Source organism: Nicotiana sylvestris, chromosome 4 (genome assembly GCF_000393655.2).
Source record: "Nicotiana sylvestris chromosome 4, ASM39365v2, whole genome shotgun sequence".
Classification (NCBI taxonomy): domain Eukaryota; kingdom Viridiplantae; phylum Streptophyta; class Magnoliopsida; order Solanales; family Solanaceae; genus Nicotiana; species Nicotiana sylvestris.
This window is the reverse complement of record NC_091060.1, coordinates 1292023-1318302: the sequence shown is the minus strand read 5'-3', so window position 1 is coordinate 1318302 and position 26280 is coordinate 1292023. Positions and strand designations below refer to the sequence as shown.

At 37.1% G+C, this 26280-nt stretch overlaps 1 protein-coding gene across 9 annotated transcripts; it reads right to left on the bottom strand.

Annotated features, from left to right (window-relative positions):
* Positions 1–17359: 17359 nt before the first annotated feature.
* On the bottom strand, positions 17360–25675 carry LOC104249603 (N-acetylglucosaminyl-phosphatidylinositol biosynthetic protein gpi1). 9 transcript variants are annotated; one of them, XM_009806055.2, is made up of 9 exons: positions 25250–25675; positions 23065–23461; positions 22834–22970; positions 22649–22752; positions 22340–22558; positions 21636–22130; positions 19823–20244; positions 18615–18708; positions 17360–17799 (listed from the first exon to the last, which is right to left on the bottom strand). In XM_009806055.2, exons 1-9 carry the CDS (start codon positions 25448–25450, stop codon positions 17664–17666), a joined length of 2205 nt encoding a protein of 734 aa, XP_009804357.1. In that variant the 5' UTR covers positions 25451–25675; the 3' UTR covers positions 17360–17663. The 9 variants fall into 9 exon arrangements, 7 of the variants coding, with proteins under 7 accessions (XP_009804357.1, XP_009804356.1, XP_009804359.1 ...); XM_009806054.2 differs by having other exon boundaries at positions 22834–22974; positions 23069–23461; XM_009806056.2 differs by having other exon boundaries at positions 17654–17897; positions 22834–22974; positions 23069–23461.
* Between the last annotated feature and the right edge of the window lie 605 nt (positions 25676–26280).

Below are 26280 nucleotides of genomic sequence, written 5' to 3'. Positions count from 1 at the left end.
GAAGCTTAGGTTCGGCGAAGACCGAGGCAACCTACTGATTGACCTCCTTCAAGAATTAATAAATAAAATCATATAAACTCCTAATTAATTAACTAATTTAAAATTTCTAGATTTTTGTTATCACCAACCGGCCACCTTCCGAGTTACCAAAACCAAAATAACCGGTTTGCAATGTTTTACGGCTGCGCACTGATAGTTGGGTTTAATTTACGCTCGTTTCAATTATATTTTTGGGGAAAATAAAAAATAGGCAGATTTAATTGGTAATAAAAAATAGTCACAATTTTAGAAGTAATCAAAATTTAATCACTTTTTCATATAAAAATAAAATCTGAACAAAAACATTTTTAAAAATTCGGACAAATTCTAGCATAATATGTTAGAGTTTGAATTTTTTACATATGAGATTTCAGCATAATGTGTTGGAATTTCATAATGTGTCGGAGTTCCAACATAATATGTTGGAAGTTTAAATGCACGAGCTCCATAATCCAGCATATTATGCTTTAACTTTCCGTGTGTTGGAGTTCCAGCATATTGTGCTAGTGTTCCAGCATATTATACTAGAACTTTATACACAAAACCTTCATAATCCAACGTATTATGCTGGCTATTTTTCAATAACTTTACAAACGCTGACTATTTTCGATTATCAGTCCGAATACTAGCTAGTCCGTGCTATTTTTATAACAAAAAAATTACCAATACAAATATCATATAATTCTGTCTATCAAAGTTTGAGCAAGTAAAAAGAATTTAAGCAATCTCAAATTTCAAAATTAGAAAAAAAAAGAGGCTTCTAGTACTGTTATATTGAGTTTCATATTTTCTTCTATCATTTTTAAAAAAAGTTAACTAAAAAGCTTATTACAATATTACAATAACAATATTTGTTGATTGATAGTGCGTGTGTAATGGTTTGCACGTTGTTGAATGTTCTAAAAGTCATTCAATTAGGAGAATGTCAATAAATCAAAACTTTTTAGATGAGTAAAAAAAAGGCAAGCTCCCGTAATGTGCGGGGTTCGGGGAAGAGCCGAGTAATAGGCAACTATTTTTTAGTAGACATAGAAAGAATCTAAATTTGGTTTTACATGCTACACTATTAACTCTTTCTTTTTCTTTTTTTACTTTAGGGAGTATTTTTGTGACGACCCGGTCAGTCGTCTCATGAGTTACCGCTCCCTTTCCCCCATTTCAGCTTCTTTACGCTTTGTTATCCGTGTTTTATGTGATCGAGTTGATCAGTTCGAGTTCGGAGAGGATTTGGTAAGAAATGAGACACTTAGTCTCTTGTAAGAAGGCTTAAGTTGGAAAAGTCAAACGGGTGTTGACTTATGTGCTAGAAGGCTCGGAAGTAAATTCCGATGGTTTGGTTAGCTTCGAGAGGTGATTTGTGACTTAGGAGCGCGATCGGAATGAGTTTTGGAGCTGTAGAGAAGATTTAGGCTTGAATTGGCGAAATTGATATTTCGGCAAATTCCGGTTGATAGGCGAGATTTTGATATAGGGGTCGGAATGTAATTCCGAGAGTTGCAGCAGCTTCATTGTGTCATTTGGGTTGTGTGTGCAAAATTTGAGGTCATTCGGACGAGATTTGATAGACCTTTTGATCGAAAGCATAATTTAAGAGTTTTTGGAGTTCTTAGACCTGAATCCTATGTTAAATTGGTGATTTGATGTTGTTGTGAGCGTTCCGAAGTTTTGAGCAAGTTTGAACGATGTCATGAGATGTGTTGGTACAATTGGTTTGAAGTTCCGGGAGTTCCGGGTAGGTTCCAGGATGTTTTAGTGCAAAAATCATAGTTGTAGCAGGCCTACAGGGGTTGCAGGCCCCAGAACTTACCCATGCGGTCCGCACAAAAATGAGTGCGCCCGCGGTGAGTTCCGTGCGGACCGCACAAAGTCGGGCGCGGCCGCGGTAGGCGTCGCACGGACCGCACAAAGTGGGGCGCGGCCGCGGTGAAGAACATTCTATTGGTACTACGTCGGAAGCTCATATCTTTTGATTTACAAGGAATTTTGAGGTGATTGAAAAACGAAAGTTGTAGCCCTTTGTGTCTAGTTTCCAGAAACGTAAAGATATCTCAATTTGGACATCTGTAGCAAAAGTTATGGCCAAAATACTAAAGTTTGTCACTGCAGAGGGAGGCCTGTGCGGCCGCATTGGTTTGCGCGGACCGCGTGAGTTTTGGTGCGGCCCGCATGAGTTTGACCTGAAGGGTACTCTATATAAATACGAGTTTTTGGGTTTTATTTGATATTTTGACCTACAGAGCTCGAATTTTGGCGATTTTTCGAAGGTTTTTCAAGAAATTCATCGGGGTAAGTGATTTTAACTCAGATTTGGCTAGAATACATGAATCTATCGCTGAATTCATCATTTAATTCGTGATTTGAGATGGAATTTGGGAAGAAAATTGTGGAACCTTTCAAAAATATAAAATGATAATTTGAAGGACCAAATGGTATCGGAATTGGATAATTTTGGTATGGTTAGACTCATGAGGGTATGAGGATTCTGAAAATGTAAATTTTACCCGATTTCGAGAAGTGGGCCCGGGGCTCGGGTTTTGCTAATTTCGAGATTTTTTATATTTTTTTCGAATGTTTTCGCTTGGGCTATGTTTCCTTAGCATATTGTGACATATTTGTTCTGATTTTGGATAGATTCGACGCGCGTGGAGGCCAATTTGAGAGGCAAGGGCATAGCGAGCTAGGGTTTTGGCCAGTTTGAGGTGAGTAATGATTTTAAATGATGTCCTGAGGGTTTGAAACTCTGGAATTGCACAATATAGTGCTATACTAAGTTGAAATATACGCTGTGTGACGAGCGTGAGGTTCAATGCTATGGGGATTGTGACTTGGTCCATCCCGAATGATACTTTACTACATTTTTGATTGAGACATATACTTTATTATTGTGAATTGGCTTGTTGCCATGCTTGGGGCCTTGTGCCGACCTGTAGAACCCTTAGGGGATTTTTGATTGGTTATTCACTTATTTTGTTAAATAATTTATATCCTCAGTCATGTTTCCAATTGTTTAAGAATGATATGAACCAAAATTTTGAAATGTTAATCATAAATAGAGAGAGATATGAGGGTTGAGATCCCGACCGTACATAATGCCCGAGAGGCTGTGATTTTTAAATGACTGATAGGGGTCGAGGACCCAATAGTGAGGATATTTTATATGATATGGATCGGGTTGCGCGCCGCAGCAGATATATATATATTATACATATTATGGATCGGGTTGCACGCTGCATCAACTACTTATATGGATCGGGTTGCACGCCATAGCAACTATATAGCGCTTGGGTTGAAGGAGCCCCTCCGGAGTCTGCACACCCCCAGTGAGCACAATCGACTATTATTATTATGGATCGGGATGTACGCCACAGCGATATACGGATCGGGCTGCACGCCGCAGCGGTGTATATATATATATATATTGATTCGGTTATTATGAGAAGTATATGAAAATTGAGAACTGAGAATGAGAACGAATAAATGAACTGGAAGGCTTGAGGAGCTGATTCATACTGATTATATCTGTTTTACCTGGTTTAAAGAATTTCACATGATTTCCTCATTCGCTGTTGCTTAAATGATTTTACTGTTTTGATATAGAACTGCTTAGTGCCTTTACATGATTTCACACTGTCAGCCATTATTTATTGTTATTACTCACTGGGTCGGAGTACTCACATTACTCCTTGCACCTCGCGTGCAGCTGCAGGTATTTATTCTCCCAGTAGCGGGTATTGGCTGTGTGGAGGCAGAGTTGTAGAGGTTTTAGCGAGGTGACTGCCAGCGTTCGCAACACCACTGTCTTTCTATGTTATTCATTATTCTTATTCAGTGTATTTCTAGACTGTAAAGTGGAAATTTCATTCTTGTAGATGCTCGTGACTTGTGACACCCCGGTTTGGGCCGTATCGGGATGGTTTCTCCTATTGTTAACGTTAAAATTTCTGCAATTTATGAGTATCATATTACATGTTATTACGGTTATGATGATTAACTATTTTAAAGAGGTGTTCCATTTTGGTCTGGCTGGCCTTGTCTTCACGAGAGCCGCCATCACGACCGGGTTCGGGGATTGGGTCATGACAATTTGGTATTAGAGCCTAGGTTACATAGGTCTCACGAGTCATGAGCAGGTTTAGTAGAGTCTCGCGGATCGGTACGGAGACATCTGTATTTATCCTCGAGAGGCTACAGAACCTTTAGGAAAAACAAACGTCATATTCTTGAATTCTTATCATGCGTCCTTGATTCATCTTGAAAAGTAACTCTTGAAATTCCTTCCACGTGTTCGCATGCGCGTATGAGCGCTTAGTATCAGATATGCATCAACAGCTTGTGATTCCCCGGTCGAGGGGCGAGATGTGATCTCTATGAGTTGATGTTGGGCCGGTCTGGAGGACTTGAGGTCGTATCTTTGCCTATGGCTTGAGCACCGAGGTGTTGATTGTGTGAGCAAGTGTTTTGAACTTATATGTTCGGTATTGCCCCTATTGGTTTGAATGACGGCTGGATAGCTACGTGATGAGTATGTTAGTACTGCAAGATGTATCTATATGACTCGGAAGTGGCGAGGAAAGTCTGCTGGATGATAGATGAACCATTAAGTGTTTGATTTCCATTATAATTGGATGTGTAGCCCCGAGTTATGGGTGCGTGAATAATCTTTTCATGTCTCCTATTTGGAGTGAAGTAAATTTCATGTTACAGTATGAGTTTAGACTCAGGAAGATTAAGTGACTGTGTAATGTGTATGACAGTATAAGGTATACAAAATGTTAATTGGAGGCAAAACAAGTGGGTTATCTCCTGCGGAGTGTTCTAAGGTGGTGTGATCCTTATGTTGTCTATTAGAAGATCTCATTTACAAGTGAAGAATATGCGTTGAAATCTAAATTGTGCTGCCTAGAGAGTGGGCTTAACTGTTATATGAGTAAATGCAAGAATTGCAGAAGAGTTAAAATTCCAGATGATTTGTGTTTCCACAAGCTTATGAAGTAGTGAGTTCAATCTCACTATGGTATTACAGCAACAATAGAGTATGTGCGTTATGATTTATTGAGTGCGTTTTGTTATATGGCTTTGATCCAAGTTGGGGAGTTTGCTATTAATTAAGTTGTTTGCTATTAATTAAGTTGATTGCACGGTCAAGAGCTATATTGTTCCAGTCTGCCACAGAGATGCCTCGGTATTATTCGATCCCGGTTCCACCTATCCTTATGTGTCCTCATATTTTGCTCATTATTTGGGTATGCCCCGAGAGTTTCTTTCTTTACCTATTCATGTATCTACCCTGGTGGGAGATACTATTATTGTGGACCGTGTGTACCGGTCATGTGTTATGATTATTGGGGGTCTAGAGACCCGAGTTGATTTATTGCTATTGAGCATGGTGGACTTTGATGTTATTCTGGGCATGGATTGGCTATCTCCATGTCGTTTTATTCTAGATTGTCATGCTAAGACAGTCACATTGGCTATTCTGGGTGTTCCAAGGATCGAGTGGCGTGGTATGACTGATTATGTTCCTAGCAGAGTAATTTCTTTCTTGAAAGCCCAGCGTATGGTTGGGAAGGGTTGTCTATCATATCTAGCTTTTGTGCGAGATGTTGGAGCTGAGACTCCTAGTAGCTATTCTGTCCCAGTTGTGAGGAATTTTTCCTGATGCATTTCCTGCAGACCTGTCGGGCATGCTACCAGATAGGGATATTGATTTTGGTATTGACCTAGTGCCGGGCTCTCAGCCTATTTCTATTCTGCCGTATCGTATAGCACCTGCAGAGTTGAGAGAATTGAAAGAGCAGCTTCAGGAACTCCTAGATAAGGGGGTTCATTTGGCCTAGTGTGTCACCCTGGGGTGCACCAGCTTTATTTGTGAAAAAGAAGGATGGCACAATGAGAATGTGCATTGATTACATGCAATTGAATAAAGTAAGAGTGAAGAACAAGTATCATTTGTCTCGTATTGATAGCTTGGCTATGTGCAAACAAATTTGAAAGTTTTCTTGATGGTTTTTACCATGGTCCGAGCCGGATATCTCCTACCGGTACGCGAATCATATTGTACATTACGAACCCCTCCTATATGGGAGCAAATAGAAGATTTCTAACTGCCAGAATGTAATTCTCCTATAGCCCAGAAATTCTAATGAGATTTTGTGTTTGCAACAAGATGGCATGATAGACGTGGTGTATGGTACATGCTTAATGTGCAAGGTGGCAGTTCATTCTTAAAGGGAAGTTAATGAATTTTGGGTAGAATAGTCGGTTTCAAATATTTAGATTGAATGTTATAACTGCTCGGTAAGGCCTGAGAAGGGTGCACATTATATTCTGATTAACAGATGTCTATTGGCGTTTCAATGTTCACTTGGTTGATCGACTACCAATATTTCGATCTTGTTATGTATTGTAGAATTGTTTTTGAAAATAATTATCTTGGGATGGTCGTACTTGAGGGAGGTGTCAGTCATTTGGGTGTTGAGGTCGTGATCAGTTACGGTGATTTATGCGATCTATGAATTTGGAGACGGGGAATTCTCAAAAAAGAAAAATATAAATATATACTATTCCGGGATTGTAGCATGTTGAGGGGAGTATTTTAGCTAACTCATTGGATGCGCTAGTCGAGCTAATTGATGGTGATAACTATATGCTGTGAGCACAAATATATGTGAGGTTTGAACCTGTGTGCAAGCACCGAGCTAATATTCATGCTCGGAAGATACGTAGGCTATGATATGCCTAGAGTGGGATATTGGGCTTAAAGGTATAATGTTTCTCATATTCGTAACTCTGTTAAGAACTATCTGGACTATACTTGAGATTTCCAAGATGCTAAATTCCAGAACAAACTGGGTAATTACTAATTCTGTGTTAACTTGCTGATTTGAGCTATGACAGCGCAGTTTGCTCATACCTACGATATAGAGTGTTATTTATTCCAGTCAAGGATAATGAGAATCTTGTTTCAGTTAGCATATACATGTGTACTTGTTGGATTGCTTCTATATGATATGCTTGGACTGGAGGTCTGTGACCGTGCCAGGTGGATTATGTTATTGGAAACTAAGTTGCTCGTGAAGTTGATGTCAATGTGAGCTATAGAAGAACCAGTTATTATTATTCTATTCATATATCTGGGTTCCACTGTGATTGACGAGCCCATAGCATATCGTTGGGGTGGTACTGTGGAACTTGCAAAACGGCTCTCTTCTTTGAGGTATTTTCCCTTTCTAGGGTAACGGATGGTGAAATAGTGAGGTTTACTGGTATGTCATTGTATTATGTACTTTCCCGTGGGCACGATGATTCGCTCGTGGTACTAGACATCAAATTGCGCTTGGTTGATGGTTTTGAGCATGGTGATTTGGGGTGTCTCAGGTGAACTAGTGTCTGAATACCTCACAATTAGATTCAGGTGCTCTGTTTCTATGATGTGAGATGGATTCTCAGCCTTGTGTTATGGTGGTACTAGTGAGCTTGTGGTACAGCTCTTTGATTTGAGTCATTTTCATGAATTTAGTATACTCAGACTATTGCTTATTGGCGCGTGTACTGTGCGAGTTGTGGCTTAGGCATGTATTGATATGTCATATCACCAGAGTAGTGTGTTGGATTAGAATAGATCAGAGGGATCACTAATAAATACAAACGGATTCGATTTCGGTATGTTGGAAGGGAAATATCGAGCTTCGACTCAGAAATTTGATGTAGCATTTGCCAAAGGAGAAATGGCTTTAGGAATGGTTGATATAAGAAATGGGTATGGCTTACAGTGTGTTTTATTTGCCCTTTGCAGTATATGAAGATGTTAGGATGAGACCTTAGTTGATAAGAGGTTTTCTATCGGTATTTGGTTATTGCGTGCAACTGCTATGATTAGGAGTTATTGCTGCAAGCGTTTGAGTCATGTATTATGTTATGTAATTGCACCCGAGGTTGCAGGTATGGGTTGTTATAGCTTGTTCGGGCTTATTCACAGTATAAATGTGGGATTCTGATCATATGAAGGATTTCAAAAGTGGAAATATGGTCCCATGGTTTGTGGGCTAGATTGGATTGCAAAACTTTCTATTACAATGTGTTGTCAGACCTATATAAGATAGGGTGACATGGGATCACCCCCGGGTTTATGCGTGGTAAGGTTATTAAGCGATTGTTTGGCTTTTGGAACAACTCTGGCCACGTTCGAGGACGAACGTTTGTTTAAGTTGGGGAGCAGGTGACGACCGGCCAGTTGTCTCATGAGTTACCGCTCCACTTCCCCCATTTCAGCTTCTTTATGCTTTGTTATCCGTATTTTATGTTCGAGTTGATCAGTTCGAGTTCGGAGAGGATTTGTTAAAAAATGAGACACTTAGTCTCTTTTAAGAAGGCTTAAGTTGGAAAAGTCAACCGAGTATTGACTTATGTGTTAGAAGGCTCGGAAGTAAATTCTGATGGTTTGGTTAGCTTCGGGAGGTGATTTGTGACTTTGGAACGCGATCGGAATGGGTTTTGGAGTTGTAGAGAAGATTTAGGCTTGAATTGACGAAATTGATATTTCGGCAAATTCCGGTTGATAGGCGAGATTTTGATATAGGGGTTGGAATGGAATTCCAAGAGTTGCAGCAACTTCATTGTGTCTTTTGGGATGTGTGTGCAAAATTTCAGGTCATTCGGACGAGATTTGATAGACCTTTTGATCGAAAGCATAATTTAAGAGTTCTTGGAGTTCTTAGGCCTGAATCCTATGTTAAATTGGTGATTTGATGTTGTTGTGAGCGTTCCGAAGTTTTGAGCAAGTTTGAACGATGTCATGAGATGTGTTGGTACAATTGGTTTGAAGTTAAGGGAGTTCCGGGTAGGTTCCGGGATATTTTAGTGCAAAAATCATAGCTGTAGCAGGCCTACAGGGGTTGCAGGCCCCAGAACTCACCCATGCGGTCAGCATAAAAAGAGTGCGCCCATGGTGAGTTCCGTACGGACCGCACAAAGTCGGGCGCGGGCGCGGTGAAGAACATTCCGTTGGTCCTACTTTGAAAGCTCATATCCTTTGATATACAAAGAATTTTGGGGTAATTCAAAAACGAAAGTTTTAGCCATTTGTGTCTAGTTTCCAGAAACGTAAAGATATCGCAATTTGGACATCTGTAGAAAAGGTTATGGCCAAAATACTAAAGTTTGTCACTGCAGAGGGAGACCTGTGCGGCCGCATGTTGCCTTTGCGCGAACCGCACTGGTTTGCGCGGACCGCGCGAGTTTTGATGCGGCCCGCATGAGTTTGACCTGAAGGGTACTCTATATAAATACGAGGTTTTGGGTTTTATTTGATATTTTGACCTAGAGAGCTCGAATTTTGGCGATTTTTCGAAGGTTTTTCAAGAAATTCATCGTTGTAAGTGATTTTAACTCAGATTTGGCTAGAATACATGAATCTATCGCTGAATTCATCATTTAATTCGTGATTTGAGATGGAATTTAAGAAGAAAATTGTGGAACCTTTCAAAAATGTAAAATGATAATTTGAAGGACCAAATGGTATCGGAATTGGATAATTTTGGTATGGTTAGACTCATGAGGGAATGAGGATTTTGAAAATGTAAATTTTACCCGATTTCGAGACGTGGGCCCGGGGCTCGGGTTTTGCTAATTTCGAGATTTTTTATATTTTTTTCGAATGTTTTCGCTTGGGCTATGTTCCCTTAGCATATTGTGACATATTGGTTCTGATTTTGGATAGATTCGACGCGCGTGGAGGCCAATTTGAGAGGCAAGGGCATAGCGAGCTAGGGTTTTGGCCAGTTTGAGGTGAGTAATGATTTTAAATGATGTCCTGAGGGTTTGAAACTCTGGAATTGCACAACGTAGTGCTATACTAAGTTGAAATATACGCTGTGTGACGAGCGTGAGGTTTAATGCTATGGGGATTGTGACTTGGTCCATCCCGAATGATACTTTACTACATTTTTGATTGAGACATATACTTTATTATTGTGAATTGGGCTTGTTGCCATGCTTGGGGCCTTGTGCCGACCTGTAGAACCCTTAGGAGATTTTTGATTGGTTATCCTCACTTATTTTGTTAAATAATTTATATCCTCAGTCATGTTTCCAATTGTTTAAGAATGATATGAACCAAAATTTTGAAATGTTAATCATAAATAGAGAGAGATATGAGGGCTGAGATCCCGACCGTACATAATGCCCGAGAGGCTGTGATTTTTAAATGACTGATAGGGGTCGAGGACCCAATAGTGAGGATATTTTATATGATATGGATCGGGTTGCGCGCCGCAACAGATATATATATATATATTATACATATTATGGATCGGGTTTTACGCCGCATCAACTACTTATATGGATCGGGTTGCACGCCGTAGCAATTATATAGCGCTTGGGTTGAAGGAGCCCCTCCGGAGTCTGCACACCCCCAGTGAGCGCAATCGACTATTATTATTATGGATCGGGATGTACGCCACAACGATATACGGATCGGGCTGCACGCCGCAGCGGTATATATATATATATTTTGATTCGGTTATTGTGAGAAGTATATGAAAATTGAGAACTGAGAATGAGAACGAATAAATGAACTGGAAGGCTTGAGGAGCTGATTCATACTGATTATATCTGTTTTACCTGGTTTAAAGAATTTCACATGATTTCCTCATTCACTGTTGCTTAAATGATTTTACTGTTTTGATATAGAACTGTTTAGTGCCTTTACGTGGTTTCACACTGTCAGCCATTATTTATTGTTATTACTCACTGGGTCGGAGTACTCACATTACTCCCTGCACCTCGCGTGCAGCTGCAGGTATTTATTCTCCCGGTAGCGGGTATTGGCTGTGTGGAGGCGGAGTTGTAGAGGTTTTAGCGAGGTGACTGCCAGCGTTCGTAGCACCGTTGTCTTTCTATGTTATTCATTATTCTTGTTCAGTGTATTTCTAGACTGTAAAGTGGAAATTTCATTCTTGTAGATGCTCGTGACTTGTGACACCCCGGTTTGGGCTGTGTCGGGATGGTTCCTGCTGTTGTTAACGTTAAAATTTCCGCAATTTATGAGTATCATATTACATGTTATTACGGTTGTGATGATTAACTGTTTAAAAGAGGTGTTCCGTTTTGGTCTGGCTGACCTTGTCTTCACGAGAGACGCCATCACGATCGGGTTCGGGGATTGGGTCGTGACAATTTTACTGTATTATATGTTCTTTTTATGTTTTTGCTTAGATGAAATGAAAACATATATTGACGTTCTAAAATTTAAACGTTTAGTTATTACACACAATGGCCATTAGAATTCTTCTGATTTTAACATTATTTATCATGTAAGAAAATGTCTACAATCACAAAATTACAAAATTGGGAATCACTCATCTAAACTATAGAAAGTTCTGAAGAAAGAAGAATGATAGTGCTCTTCTAATTAATCATTAATCATTTTTATTTAATATTTGAATTCCTGTCGAAGCATCATTGAGAGGGGATGTATCTTTAATTTAATAATTACATTGGTTTGATATTGAGGGATGAAGACAAACAAAATAGGTAGGTGATAGTTCTTGTGTGTGAAGAAACAACAGTAAATAAATAAATAAACCAGGGTAAGCCTTGTGTGTCATTTTTAAAAGCCAAAATGATGCTTTATTTAATTTAAGGATTATCCTTATCAGTGACTATTCATACAGCATTACGCAAAATACAGTGTATAGATAATGTATTATTGGGGGTTGGTTGGGGGAATAGTTAAAAAATGAATTACAAAGTGATTATTATAGATATTTAGAAAATTATTGTAAAAAATTGTTTGGCTCTTAGTTTCCGAGCTATTAAAAAAATAGTACAATAAAAATCATCACTTTGTTTTTTCTTTATTCATTAGTTTTTCGCAGAAGATGTATAGTTTAGATCTATGTCATTGTTTTGGATTAGCTAAGAGTATTGGCCATGCGTTCGCTAATTTAAATATCAAGTAATATTGAAATATTGATTTAATATATACTCTAACTTAATCAAAGATTTCAGGTTTGAAAGTTGGAGATAGAGTAATTCTTAGTTTTATTAATTAAAAAACTCATATTTGAATCATGAGAATAGAACAGTACAGTTAGACCTCTCTATAACAACATTCGTATACAACATTCTTTCACTATAAAAGCTAAGTTTTTTTCCGAACAAATTTTTATATTATGTTATAATATATGTCCTATATAACAACACCTCACTATAGCAGTCAGAAAAATTGAAACAAACAATAATATTATGCAGAGGCTTGATTGTATATAATAAAAAATATTTTATTCTTACTTTCCCGCACGAATTTGAATTAGTCGACTTCCAAAGCGAGTACCAAATATTGAATCAAAAAGGAAAGGGAAAAAGGCTAAATACACTTATCTACTTTCGAATATTGTATATATTTAACCTCTATTATACTATCCGACCAAATTTACTCCTACCGTTATACTATCCGGCCATAATTACCCCTTGATTTGTTAAGTAATCCAAAATCATCCAAATTCCTTTTATTTAAATCATTTATTGTTCTTCTTGATCCACTATTTTCAGAAATTACTATTGATATGAATGCTACCGTTACTAGACTATACAAATTATTCATAATTTTTTATCTAATTACCAATGCACCCATTTCTCTTCTTGTAATAATGGGTTTGGAATTGGTTTAAAATTTTATTTATTTTTCAATCATATACACAGTGTAGAACTCGGTTAGTCTATTTATTATGTATTATATGCAGTTGATCATCATGTATGTGTATGTATATTCAAATATATTTTGTCATTGATTGGTTAGTATAGAGTTTCGACTAACTTAAGAGTGCACAATGTGTAAGCATTTAATTAAAGCAAAGTTGAATTCGACAATGTAAAGCCTCCGAAGAACTTCAACTTCAATTACTAATACTTGCAAAGTCTCCATACATTTGGTGCAGCGAATTCATTAAAATTGGGATATTGTAAATACTTTTAGAATTTAGAAAAGCTACCTTATTTAGATTTTTCAATTTACTATACTTTGTTTATTCGATTGTATTATTTAATATTTTTTTCTCTCTAATTCAGAAAGCATGTAAATGCCAATTATTTCGAAAATATTGGACCAAGAAAAAGAATCAGTAACTTAATTAAAATGATTTGGGAGATTCTGGGTCACCTTACGGACTGAGGGATAATTTTTTTTAAGTTTGCTAACTGTACGGGTAAATTTGTACCGATAGTATAACGGTATAAATAAATTTGGCCCCATAGTATAACATATGTTAAATATAGAACAAGGCGAAATGGCTTCCTGACCACTTAAACTTGCATCGGTTTGTAAAGCCGATATATGAACTCTTGAGTTTCCCATTTGAACACTTTTACTTGAAAAAATGGCTACTAATAAACACTTGTGATGGTGCGTGTTGTTCAATTGCTGCTGACATGGATTTAGTTTAATATTTTATATAGCCACATCATCCATTCATTCACATTTGTTGACACCTGTATGTTCAAGGTCCTAATTTGTGGGTCCGGTCCTTTTCCAAAATTAATTTATTAAATTTCTATTTTTTCTTCTCTTTCCCTTCTTTTATTCTTCACCTCCTAGGCACGAACTGTAAACAAAAGCTCCGATAATGGAGATTGTAAACAAAAACTCCGATAATAGAGACTGTAAACATAAGCTCCGATAATGGAGACTGAAGTTCAATCAAATTCTGATATATCAGCCTAAATAATAAGCTTCCTGATAAGATTGAGAAATCTTTCTTTGAAGCCAATAAGCATCTATGTCCTGAACATTCAAAGCCATTCCTTCATCCGCCTCTTGCATCTCATCTTCCTCAATGTCACTGCCCATCTGCATAGCGCTAGAACCATCGGCTTCTAGCACAACATCATCATCCTCTTCATCATCAAGCTCACTTTCTTCATCTTCTTTTTCGTCCTTATTCTCCTCAAACTCAACTGCTACACCAACATCATAATCAAGAGCTTCATTGCCATTATTGCGACTATCTAATTAGTAGTCAGTGATGAGTCGCCCAATCGACACCAACTTATCAAACACCTAGTCCGAAATAGGGTTTAACAGCTTTTCAATTTCCAATTTCTTTTTAGGGTTCTTAAAGTTACCGTCTTTTAACACAACCAATTCACCAATTTGCTGCTGAATAAGGCTGAGCATGGCTTTATAAGCAGCCCTAGTTTACATAGTTTTAGGCTGGTAAACTCCACCTTCCTCATCAATTGAATTAAGAACACTTTCTTCCTGAAGAAGTTGTCGTCTTTTGGGCTCAGAGGTAAGTGTGTCCCATTGCCGCTCCGATAATGGAGACTGTAAACATAAGCTCTGATTTTACTTCCCATGGTTATTGAAATTTGGTGTTGATATCTTGGAAGGAGCTACGTGAGTGCGTTGGGGATGTGCTAAGGTTCTGAGTTTTTCCCTTTGTTTAGGTTGTGTTCTATGTTTTGGTAGAAGTGGCTAAGGTAGAATATGAGGGGAGGGGAAAAGGGGAGGTGGGAGTTTGGTAGGGAAGACGAGGGGAAAATAGAAGGGAAAAGGAAAGGTCTTTTTTTTCTTCTTTTTTAATAAAAATAATAACTATCCACGCACCTTTGTAGCGTGATATGCACACAATTTAGCCATGTTAGCTGCGCGCGCTTCCATATAGGCATAGTCAACAGTAGGGGTGTTAATGGATATTTGAAAACCGACTAAACCGACCGAACCTTACCGTACCGAACCGATTTTTAGGTTTCTTTTTAAGAAATCGTAGGTTTTTATATAAATCTATAACCGCACCGATAATTAGGTTAGGTTTTTTATTTTATAAAAATAAACTGAAAAAATACCGAACCGTACCGAATAAATTTTACATGTGGAAAATATATTTATTTGGTAAGTTTAAAAATAATAATGCATTAAATTTTCTTTGGGCCTCGGAATTATGAAAACTATTACAAGCCAACAAGTAATTAAGCTCAAAATACTAATTCCTAAAACATATTATGCTACTTCTACTTAAACTAAGTTATTTCAAGTGTCTGTACTAGCAGGACATTAAGGATTCTAGCGATTATGAGTAACAAACTACAATGTATTAAATATGTTTTCTTTCATATAATTTAGATTTATCTTTTTGAATATTTAATCTTCTATAGACTTTATTCTTGAGTCCCATCTTGGTATATCTTTCAACTCGTGTGATTTATATTTTTTTTGTCTTTGTTTGATTTCTTTTACGTTGTTGTAGAATAATTGATGGATCTATACTCTAGCGATACTTTTTTTAATTCATCACCCTTTAGACAATAAAAATGTCTAGCGAGTTTTGCTAAATCCTATAAAAAGAACGTATGTTATTGCATTCTATTTCTACTGGTGAATTTTACATGATATTTAAAAAAATACCGAAAATTAACCGAACCGTACCGATACGGAAGAGAAACTGACATGATTGGGACGGTTTCGAAAAGTCTAATTTTGGTTATATATAATAGAATAACCGAAAAAATGGTATGGTACAAATTTTATAAAATAATTGTTCGAACCGAACCATTGACACCCCTAGTCAACGGTCAAATGTGTTTATTAGTATTTATTATATCAAGTTGAAATATTCAAATGAAAAAAGTGCAAGTTTATGTATCGGCTTTTAAAAATCTTATAAATTTAAGTGGTCAAAAAGCTATTACGCCTATAGACAATATATAAAAGTACAGGGATATATTTGGCCCACCCAAAAGGGAATAATTGGCGGTGGAGTAATAGGGGAGACAAAGTAGCCGGTAAAGTGATAAAGTCAGGTACACGTGTTCAACACCTAGTCGAGATAGAAAAACAATGGGCCCACTACGCATGTTACAGGGCTTGTAATCGTGGGCCAGGTATAAATGATCGGACGGACTAAAAAGAAGAAATTTTTCATCCTACGGTTTAGAATTGTTTGAGTAGTTATGATGGTGTGTTTCAAAAATAGTGCCAATGTGGGTCCCAGTTAACAACTGGATCCTTATAATTAGCATTTGATCACGTGTTGAGTTGGTGGGTAAACGGCCCAAATCCACATTTATTGATTTTCTTTAGGCATGCATGATTAATTAAAGATTATTATGCTACTTTCTCTAGGCATTAATTATAGTAGTAATACTTTACTCCCTCCGGTCTAAAATAAGTGATTTTTTGGATATTTTTACACAGACTTTTAGCATTAATTAGCAATAGAATTGACCATATTAACCTTTACTATCTCACATAAATACTCCTAACACATATTCCAACACTATTTACTCCAAGGACAATATAGGAAAAAAATAATTAATTTATTCTTAAAATCTGAAAAAATCGTTTATTTTGGACCACAAGACCAAAAAATCACTTATTTTGGACCGGAAGGAGTATATAATAGACCTGATAATATAAATTCTGTGCACCTTAAAATAAAGAGAAAACACAATAAATAAACTAACTTCTGTCTTATTGGCTGTTAAAGCTAGTTTTCATTTCATCTAATTAAAATGTTTTGATTTGATTTTACAGGAGTCTTTTATAGAAAAATATCACTTAATTCCATGTATCTTTTTTTTCATTATCTCATTCTTATAACAAGAGCCAGTATCGTATACATCTAGACTATTTCATCGAATATTTGCTACGAATTTATCTAAAGTCATCTCGTTTAGAATATCATCAATTGCTTGTTGCTACTACTCCTTCCGTTTACTTTTACTTGTCCACTATACTAAATCAAGAAAAAAAAAAATCCTGCTTTACCAACAACGACCCAGTAAAGTCCCACTAAATAGGGTCTCGGGAGGGTAGTGTGTACGCAGACCTTACCCCTACCCCGATAGGGCAGAGAGACCTTACCCTTATCATTAATTACTTATTCCCAAATCATCAATAGGGTCTAGGTTTGTTGTTATTTTAATACTTGATTCTTGTTTGTTCAATGACTTTTCTTCTTGTTGGAGATGGAAGAAGATAAGAAGTCAAAATTAGATGTGTTAACTTTTGTACACGGAATCATACCATCTTCTTTCATTTGGGACAAATAGAATACTATATGGATATATCTACAACTTCAAATATGGTAAACATCCAAAAAAAAATCCAAAGATAAATATAAACCTTGTGTTTTTTATATGATGTTTGCGCTTGCGCACACCTGGTAACTATGTTCACCAATGCTACTTTGGTAACTATGTTCACCAACGCTGAGTAGTAGCAGGTACCTGGTAACTATGTCCACCTAGTTAACGCGACGCACCTTACTAAAGATAGAACCTTGTTAACACTTCCAAAAGATGTTCATTGCAATACCAAATATAAGGATGAACTTTAGCAAGTACTTTAAGAAGGAAAAGAACATTAGACCATTCATCAATATTCAGTCCTATAACCAAACAAAATTGCTGCATCATGGATAAAAGATGGCCAAAAACGTTTCTAACTATACACAAATAGCTTACCTTTCCACCCTACCTTTCCCGTGTACAAAATTTTAATGAACAATTCCTAACACTGAGAATAATGAAAAGAATTCGCGTATGGAAAAGCAGTATGTGAAATAGCAAGCTAAAGAATTCTTTTTTGTTTGTTTTTCTTTTGTTGTCGTCTCTCTTTTGAACAACTATCGGTGCAATTGGCAGATGCAATCTTGCTTGCAAGCGAGGACAGCTTCATGGCAAAGGCGCCAGTATTCTTTATATGGAATAGACAGCCATGGCAACGTCGGGGGAAGGCCAATCTTTGGAGCTGATGGAGTTCTGCAATATAATGGGAAAGTAACCCAGAGAAGTGAAAAAACCAGCAAGATTACGAGCGTTTGGTATGATGGAAGTCATTCCCCACGGAAAATAGTTTCCTGAAAAATGCTTTCCGGTGTTTGATTAGTTAGAGAAAAAAAAAAGGCAGCCCGGTGCACAAAGCCTCCCGCATTCACATAGGGTCCAGCGAAGGGCCGCGGTCCAGTGTTTGATTGGTGAGCGGAAAATATTTTTCTTGAAAACATATAAATTAAAAATTAATAATAACATTAGCAAATTAGAGAGTGTAGGACCTTTTTTTAGAGTCATAAAGATAAATAATAGGAGTAATGTCTAGAAAGGAGTAATGTCTAGAAGGGGAGCCTTGGCGTAACTGATAAAGCTGCTGCCATGTCACCAGGAGGTCACGGGTTCAAGCCGTGAAAACAACATCTTGCATAAATGCAGGGTAAGGCTGCTTACAATAGACCCTTGTAGTCTGACCCTTCCCCGGACCCTGCGCATAGCGGGAGCTTAATGCATCGGGCTGCCTCTAATAGGAGTACTGTCTAACGGTTATTTGGAGCACGTAATATAAAGTTAAAAATTAAGATAGTCGTACAGCAAATGACTTCTGCGCATAAGTGAGGGAAGTCATTTTCCCCTTTTGATGGAAAAGGTTTTCCTTGGAAAACATTTTCTGGTAACTAAACACTAGAATATGACTTCCTCGCGGAAAACATTTCTATGAAAAAACGACTTCCATCATACCAAACACATCCTAAGAATTCCTTAAAAGGTGTAAAAGAAGATCTACCAAAGGCAAGTTGAAATACCTTTTTCCTGTAAGAATTCCATAAGCTGACAATGCAATAGAAGATCTAGATACATCTGAAAAAACATTTCGATAGTGGGGCCAAACTACTTGTCCTGCATCATGTTTTACAGAGTTAGCAAACACAATAAACGCACTCGAAAAAGAACAAATAACAAACAAGCATATTTTAGAACCACGAGCAAGGAAGGGAAAGTATGATATGCTGATAACAGAGAAGCTAGTTCTATTTTCTAGCTTGATTCATTGACATGGTAAAATGACAACCATCATGTGAAAGCTTGCCAGGTATATTATCCTGTTTCTTCAGTAGTGTCACTACAGTGGTAGAAGAAAGGTTTTATTATTTGGAAAGGGGAGATGTGACACTACCAGGAGCAAGTTTTTGCTCATGATTAGAGGGATTATACTCTGGGCCGAGGGTCTACCGGAAACAACCTCTGTCTTTTTAAAGGTAGGGGTAAGATCTGCGTACACACTATCCTCCCCAGACCCCACTTGTGGGAATATACAGGGTTTGTTGTTGTTGTTGTTTAGAGGGATTACACCATAAAAGTGCAGTATTGCAAAATCGCCATTTAATTTCCAACAAAAAAGATCAATTTTAAGGTATCTTCAGCAAAAAAGATCATTACAATAAGGATAAAAAATGATCAAGCAAATTGAGAAAACAAATCACAGCACCATCAAAGCAAGACTTCTGATTCTCCTCAGTAGATCTTAAACAGGGTTACATACGATAGTCCATACAGTTTAGGTTATCGTGAAAAGGAAGTCCATAACGAAGAAGTGAAGTAGATTAATTTTCGATCTTCCTAGTAGTATCCTAGTATAGCTTATTGAAAGCCATCTCTAGGATAATCTGGAAAGAAAGCGGGTAATGTGAAATTCATCTAGATCTTTTTTATATAGTAAATAAATGATGCAGTAAGTCTAGCAAGAATAAACATCCTGCCAAACTTACACTTTAAAGGATCCGCTAAAAAAGCTCCTGCTCAACCACAGATACCACTACATGAATGACATGCTACGACAAGAGATGTTCTGGCATTAAGTTCTAGAAAGGTGAATTTGCAGTAAAAAGGACAAAATGCCATAAAGGTGGAGTCCTATCCAATACAAACAAACTCAAGAAGCAAGAAAAATATTATCCTTCACCTCCTTGGCCAAAAAATCTTAAGAATTAAGCAATAATGCTCAGGGACTTACTTAAGTTCAAAAAATTGCTGTGAAGAAATGAAACCAGAACTGTCGATCTACAGCAGCTTGCGCGGAGAGAATTCTCAGAGCCTGATGCAGTCTTTTCAGCAGATTTAACCTCTGAAGAATTAGTGGCATTTCTCTGACACAAAACAATATCAAACCATAATCCACAAGGAAAACGTTTTCTCCTCACGAACCAAATGAAAATCTTAATGTACGGTGTGGCATGAATTATAGATATGCCAAACTGAATGGCTATGCAGACAAAGCTAATGGTTGTCTTCATAATGGTGAAGAAAATATAGAACAATGAAGTCGTCGGCAGCAGAAGTAGAAGTGGAGTAAATAGGAGAGACCCAACTACATGCTGCTCCACACTGTACGCATAGCTGTCTAGTCTCTGACGAAGAGGATTCCACTTCCTACCCCTGTAATTAAAGGAGACAAACGGTTATTACTTTTAAGCAACCACCACAACAGCAAAAACATAGAGGTAACTAAACAAAGTATTCAATTTTAGTTCAATAGGAATAACATGAAATTTATATTAGGTACTTTGAGCAACTAGAATTTATTTCCTTAAGGCTATGAGAATATAGTTTGGCAAAAAATGATATAGTGATTTTATGAAAATAATTCAGTTAATAGTCCTCTTAAGCAAAAAACCATGTTGCTGCTTTGAGACTCGCTGACTGTAAGATAGAGATAGGAAAGAACAATTTGTATGGGGAAAAAAAAGGTTTGGTAGCTGTCCATCTATACTTGAACTTGGCAATTTATTTGATACAAACCTCAATATTCTTTTGAGGGAATTTTTTTGTGAACTAGCAGTTTGGGAAAAGAAACCATGGGAAGAAATTGAAGACAAAAGCAACCATCACCATCTACTCAGCCAAGAGAGTGACTGAGTTTAGCAAAGTGGAAAACATGGAGGGAAAGAAGACACCAAAGTTTTGTAGAGCAAATCCATACATGAAAGTAACATATAATAGAAAGCATAGATTAAATAGGTCGTCCAAAATGAATAGTTTGGTTCACAGAAGTTAAAGAATGGTTATTAACCAGAACATAGCAAGGTTATGTTCTTTTTTTGGCGAATGATCTTTCTTTTTAGTTGCTAAAAACACCAGCAGATCAAATGAATAACAAAAGCAGAATGTGAAGCTATTACACTCCCCTTTCGATAACCACACTCCTCTTTTATGTTGTTAGATAATATTAACCTTGAGAAAATCCTCTTCCCTCCCTTCCTCATTCTCCTCCTCATAGAATGGCCCTAATGCATAGATCACACCTTATTTTCCCCATCCTGATCTTACCTATCCTCTTTTATCTGTTCCTTCTTTTCCTGGAGTTCCTGTTCTAGCAAATGGTGAGCTCCTCCAATCTGCTGTTCAGCAAAAATAGTCCATACTCCATTGTCAATATCCCTTAATTTTGCCAGTCACTGGGATGAATAATTGTTGAGTAAATTCATTACAGACCAAGGGAAAGATCATTGGTTTTTAAGTTTAAAAGGGACTAACTGGTTCACCTTAAACTTTACTAAAATTTGATGAAAGATCTTTTTTAGTTTTTAGGGTGATTGGACAGAAAGACTGGAAGCACTGTTGAGCGGTGAAGCTGCACACCATGCTTGCCTCCTATTTCCGAAGTTACTGAGTAGCCTACAAGAATGAGTCAAGTACAAAGAAAAGGACAAAAAAGACTAAAGATTTTGGAAGCCTCAACAGGGTAAAATTTGATACCCCTAGATCAACTGAACAATACCAGTCCACGAGATACTTTGGAGTGCATAAAGCATTATAGTGTAAGATACCTGAAAAGACGCCATAAAGCATCTACAGCCTGTATTTGCCATGAATAGAGCAGTGTAAGCAACCACTGAAGAGTAGAAACATGTGTTGTTGCTAGTGAAATTGTGTCAATGATCAGAGCAGCTGCTGCAGTCAGCCCAAACAACGAACCAAATACAGCAACTACTTTTATGAGATGAATCAAGAATAAACCCAATAACCACCAAATGGTAGACCAAATTTGAATAGCAATCAGGGATATTGTCCCAAGAACTCCAGCTAGCTCAGTGTTCAGCTTGAATCCCGCTGGGTTTCCCATAAGCCACACACAACCAGTACGCAGAAGATAATTAGTGGCATTTTCAGAAAAAACTGAAATCCATGCACAAGCTTCTCTTGCTCGACACCACAATATGATGCCAAGAAAGTTCCCCAGAAGTAGATCAACTACAAGGCTTGTCCACATGGAATGCTTGTGAAATGCTGCTTTCTCAGCATACTCCACACAAGATTGAGACCTAAAATACAAGTCAGCTTAGAGAAGGTATAATATAACAAGATAGCAGATCAGGAAAACACAGAATACACGTCTCAATAAATTGAGCCTCATCCCAAATCAGTAGGGTTCAGTACATGAATCCTCCTTATCCAATTCGCACTATCCAGATAACACAGAAGACACATGGCAGGATGAGTTCAGAGAATAAGGTTATCAGCGGAAGTTTACCTGAGACCATAATCTTTGAGAAAAACTGGCCAATACAGGAGTTGGCAGCACCGTATTTCTAGATTTTTACATGTATTGCAGAATACCTTCTCCAATGCGACGTAGATATATGATTGGGACACATGGCTCAAGACATGGAACGACTGAAGGACGACGTAGAAGATAGTTGAGAATGATGCAAGCAATACAGCAAGCAGTTGCCATGTCAAAATAGAAAACCTGACAAGCCATTTGATAGCTATTAGAAATAGCGATGAAACAAATGGAGCAGAAGAAAATGGAGGTATGTCAAAGTTTAAAAGATATTACATGCAAAAGAAATGGAACGAAACCCTGGATCTTTTGGCAGAACAATATGCTTCGGTAAATACTTTAGCCGCATTAGCAGTGTTGATAGATAGAATTACAGCATCCTGTTTATTGGAAAATTGAAAGAAAAACGGTTTAGAATCAGTTTACCGTGAAGGTAAGACTAAACTTCATAATCAATATACCAAGTCAAGATATGGTTGCTTCCTGTTAAGATCCTTAACCCATTCAGGCTTCTTGCAATGGTTTGTCACCCCATCAGATGAACTCTTGAAACCCAATGAGTAATGGTGGCCACCAAACACGGGAATTCCATAAAACACTACCTGAGTTTATTTTGAACAAAATAGAACAATAAGGAACTACCAGATAAGTCAAGGAAATCTGAGGATGTTGTATGGGTGATTATGACTTACATACGTGAACATCTAATTGGAATATGGCTTCTCCCTTCCTATGTATATGATGCACTTTTGGTATTAGCTCCACTTTTCTGCTAACAGCTAGAGAATTATCACATACAATCTGTGCCCAAATGTTATCCTCTAAAGCTAATGTCCTACACTGCTCTAGTATCACATCCAATTTGTGACATCCACATCTCCATCTTCCACACTTCCCTTCAGGTGCAAGTTCGTCCGCACATAAGCATGTCCTCTTATCAGTATAGTTGATATGCTTTTTCCCTTTGCCTCTGACCATTAGCAGCTTCCCATTGCTGCTACAATCCGCTGCATAATAACCAAGCAGAGAGAACTTGCTTTTATCTTGTAGAAGTACAGGCATCTTTCTGTTTATGCCTTGAACAACCCTCTAACAAATGAGACAGAAATCATATAAAAAATTTAGACAAAAGCATTAGCCGATAAGTAATCACAACAAACTTGTAAAAGGAATAAAATCATCTTTCACATAATATATAGCATATGTGATGAAATAGAACATAGTTATCTGTATAAATGAATCAAATCTGTGCAGTAGCATGAGATAGTTACACAGTTTAAGTGATATCAATATGATATCCTATAATTCTAACAGAACTTTAATTGACAGAGGGTTTATCTTCACTGTCAACGAATGCCACTTAGAGTCGCACCCCACACTACAACGACCATTGATAGTTCTTTTTGTACCAAGTTCTTCCCACTTCTTTTATTTGCTTACTTTAATACTCTCTCCATCCCAGGGTAAATGTAGGTTTTAAGATATGGGTTAGGCAGAACCCAGTAGTTTTGGTCTAAACCTGTATATGTGTTACGAGATGCACTAAATATGTACAAAAGAATAAATTCAGACGCAGTTACTAGCACTTGAGGTTATTGTCCTTGAATCCAGAACCCATAAATTTCAAATCATGGATCCGCCTCTTTGTTTTAGTTTTTCCGGAAAATATATAATCTCCTTAGTGAAATCGGTAACTTATTTCCCATTTCAATGATTTAAAATCAAGATACAGTTTATTGATTTATATACAAACAAGTATCAAATAATACTATGTATATCATGTTATTTCAAATTTGATATAAATTTTTTTTCCAATATAGCTTTTCTACTTGTTGGATGTGTGATCATCTCATCTAAAGAGTGTGACCATCTCATCTAAAGAGTGTGACCATCTCATCTAAGAACTTAAGTTATTAGAGAAGGTACACTTTTATTTACTTAATTATATCTTCAACACGCTTCCAACATGCGAACCTAATTCTTTTCATGGCTAAGCACATAAAAGTTCCTTTGGATAATGGGTGGTGGAGAGACTTGAACTCAGGACCTCTCATGAGGTGAAGATTGTCCAAGATTATATAAGGAAACAACAGCCCATTCACTCGACCGATACGGAATACTCTAACACCATCCTTCCTGGACGCCCATGACTAGACATCTAGACCATAGATAACATAATGTAGAAACCCAACATTGGAGAAACCAAGAATACAGAAAAGTCGGCCTCTGATACCATGTAAAGAAAATGGATTTGGGCCTAATTTAACCTCAAAGGTTAGCACATGAGGTCATAAACTCGTAACGGACCAAGGCTATGCGAGGAGATAGCAACAAGTTGCCTCAGCCAGTGGGACAAGTTTGTTTTTATGATAAGACAAATGTAGACACACACTTTAACAACCCATCCCCTTCCCCGTACGCCCAAGCCTGGACATCTGGAGCAGGAGAAGATAACATGAGGGCTCAACATTGGATAAACCAATAACAGAGATATGAATGGAAAAGAGATTCTATTTTTTCTATTGTCACTGACAGAGCAATCCCTTTCACTTTAGCAATTGTCACAACTCATAACCATAGCAAGCCATCACAAATTACCAAGTCCATCTCCATAAAACAGTGTTAAATACTGAAAGAAGATAGTGAATGAAGCTCAAGCTTTACACACTTCACCTTTCCACATTTAAACAATAACCCAGGTCACCATGTTTCATCCTTTTCCAAATTTTGAGATTAACCCATTTCACGTTTAGAAATTAACCAGTTCACCATTTTCAACTTTTCCACAACAAACCCGAAAATACTAAGATACTCAATTCATACCAACCCAGATTGCAAAAATTGAATCTTTAAGAAGGGTGATTTAGGGAAATTTACCTCAAGATTCGTATGTGTAGTGGTCATAGAAAGAAGGGCAGACTCATCGCAAGCAAAAGCGACAACAATGTCGAAAGAAGCTTCAGAGGAAGAAATGAACCAACCGAATAAGAAAGCATAGGAATGCAAATTCAATTGATTTAAAGAAGATAGATGCGTTGGCCACCAAAGCCTGCACTTTCTATTATTGCTTCTTCTCATTTTTCACCCAACTTGTTGTCTATTCATTTTTCGACGTTCGGATGAGAAAATTGACTAAATTGGGTATCTTAATCTTCCATTTGTGGATCTTTTTAGGGATTTTGGAGCTCAAGGAGGAGATGACAAAGGAGTAGATCGAGAACAAAATGAGCGAAACATTGGAGGGGTTCACTGGGCAAGAGATTCGCTTTGGAAATTGCGAGTAGTGGGGAACTATAGTGGAAGAATGTTTCTTTCTTCTTTATTCTTTTACTTTTATTATTGTTTTATTTTATTTTTTATTTTTATTTTTATTTTTTTGGTTATTGCCTAGTTAATGGGACTTTTACAGCTTGATTGGATTTTATAATATGTTATATTGTATCAAAATTATATTATATTATATTGATGAAAATGGTATTTAGATAGATTGTATTATTTGTTGTTGTTTCAAAATGTCACGTGCGAGTAATATAAATTTTACAATATTACAAAGAGAATATAGGAACTCTAGTAAAATTATTATATTAAAAGGTAGATAAAAGATAAAATAGAATTATTTAATAATAAGAAATGACAAGACAAGAGAAAAAAAAATAAGGTAAGAGTGCGATCATACCAAATTAGTTGTTATCACTTTTTGTCGAAACGTATTGATGGATTTAACAATATTATACGATATAATAAAATTAAAATAATAATTAAAATAAATATTATATTTAAAATAATAATACAATACAGCATAATAGCTTAAATTTGGGGTCCGACCCACTCTGATAATAAGACTTTAATATGAGGATTGAGTTAGCTTGTTAGATCAAATATTCATAATTAAGAGTGACGAGACCTAA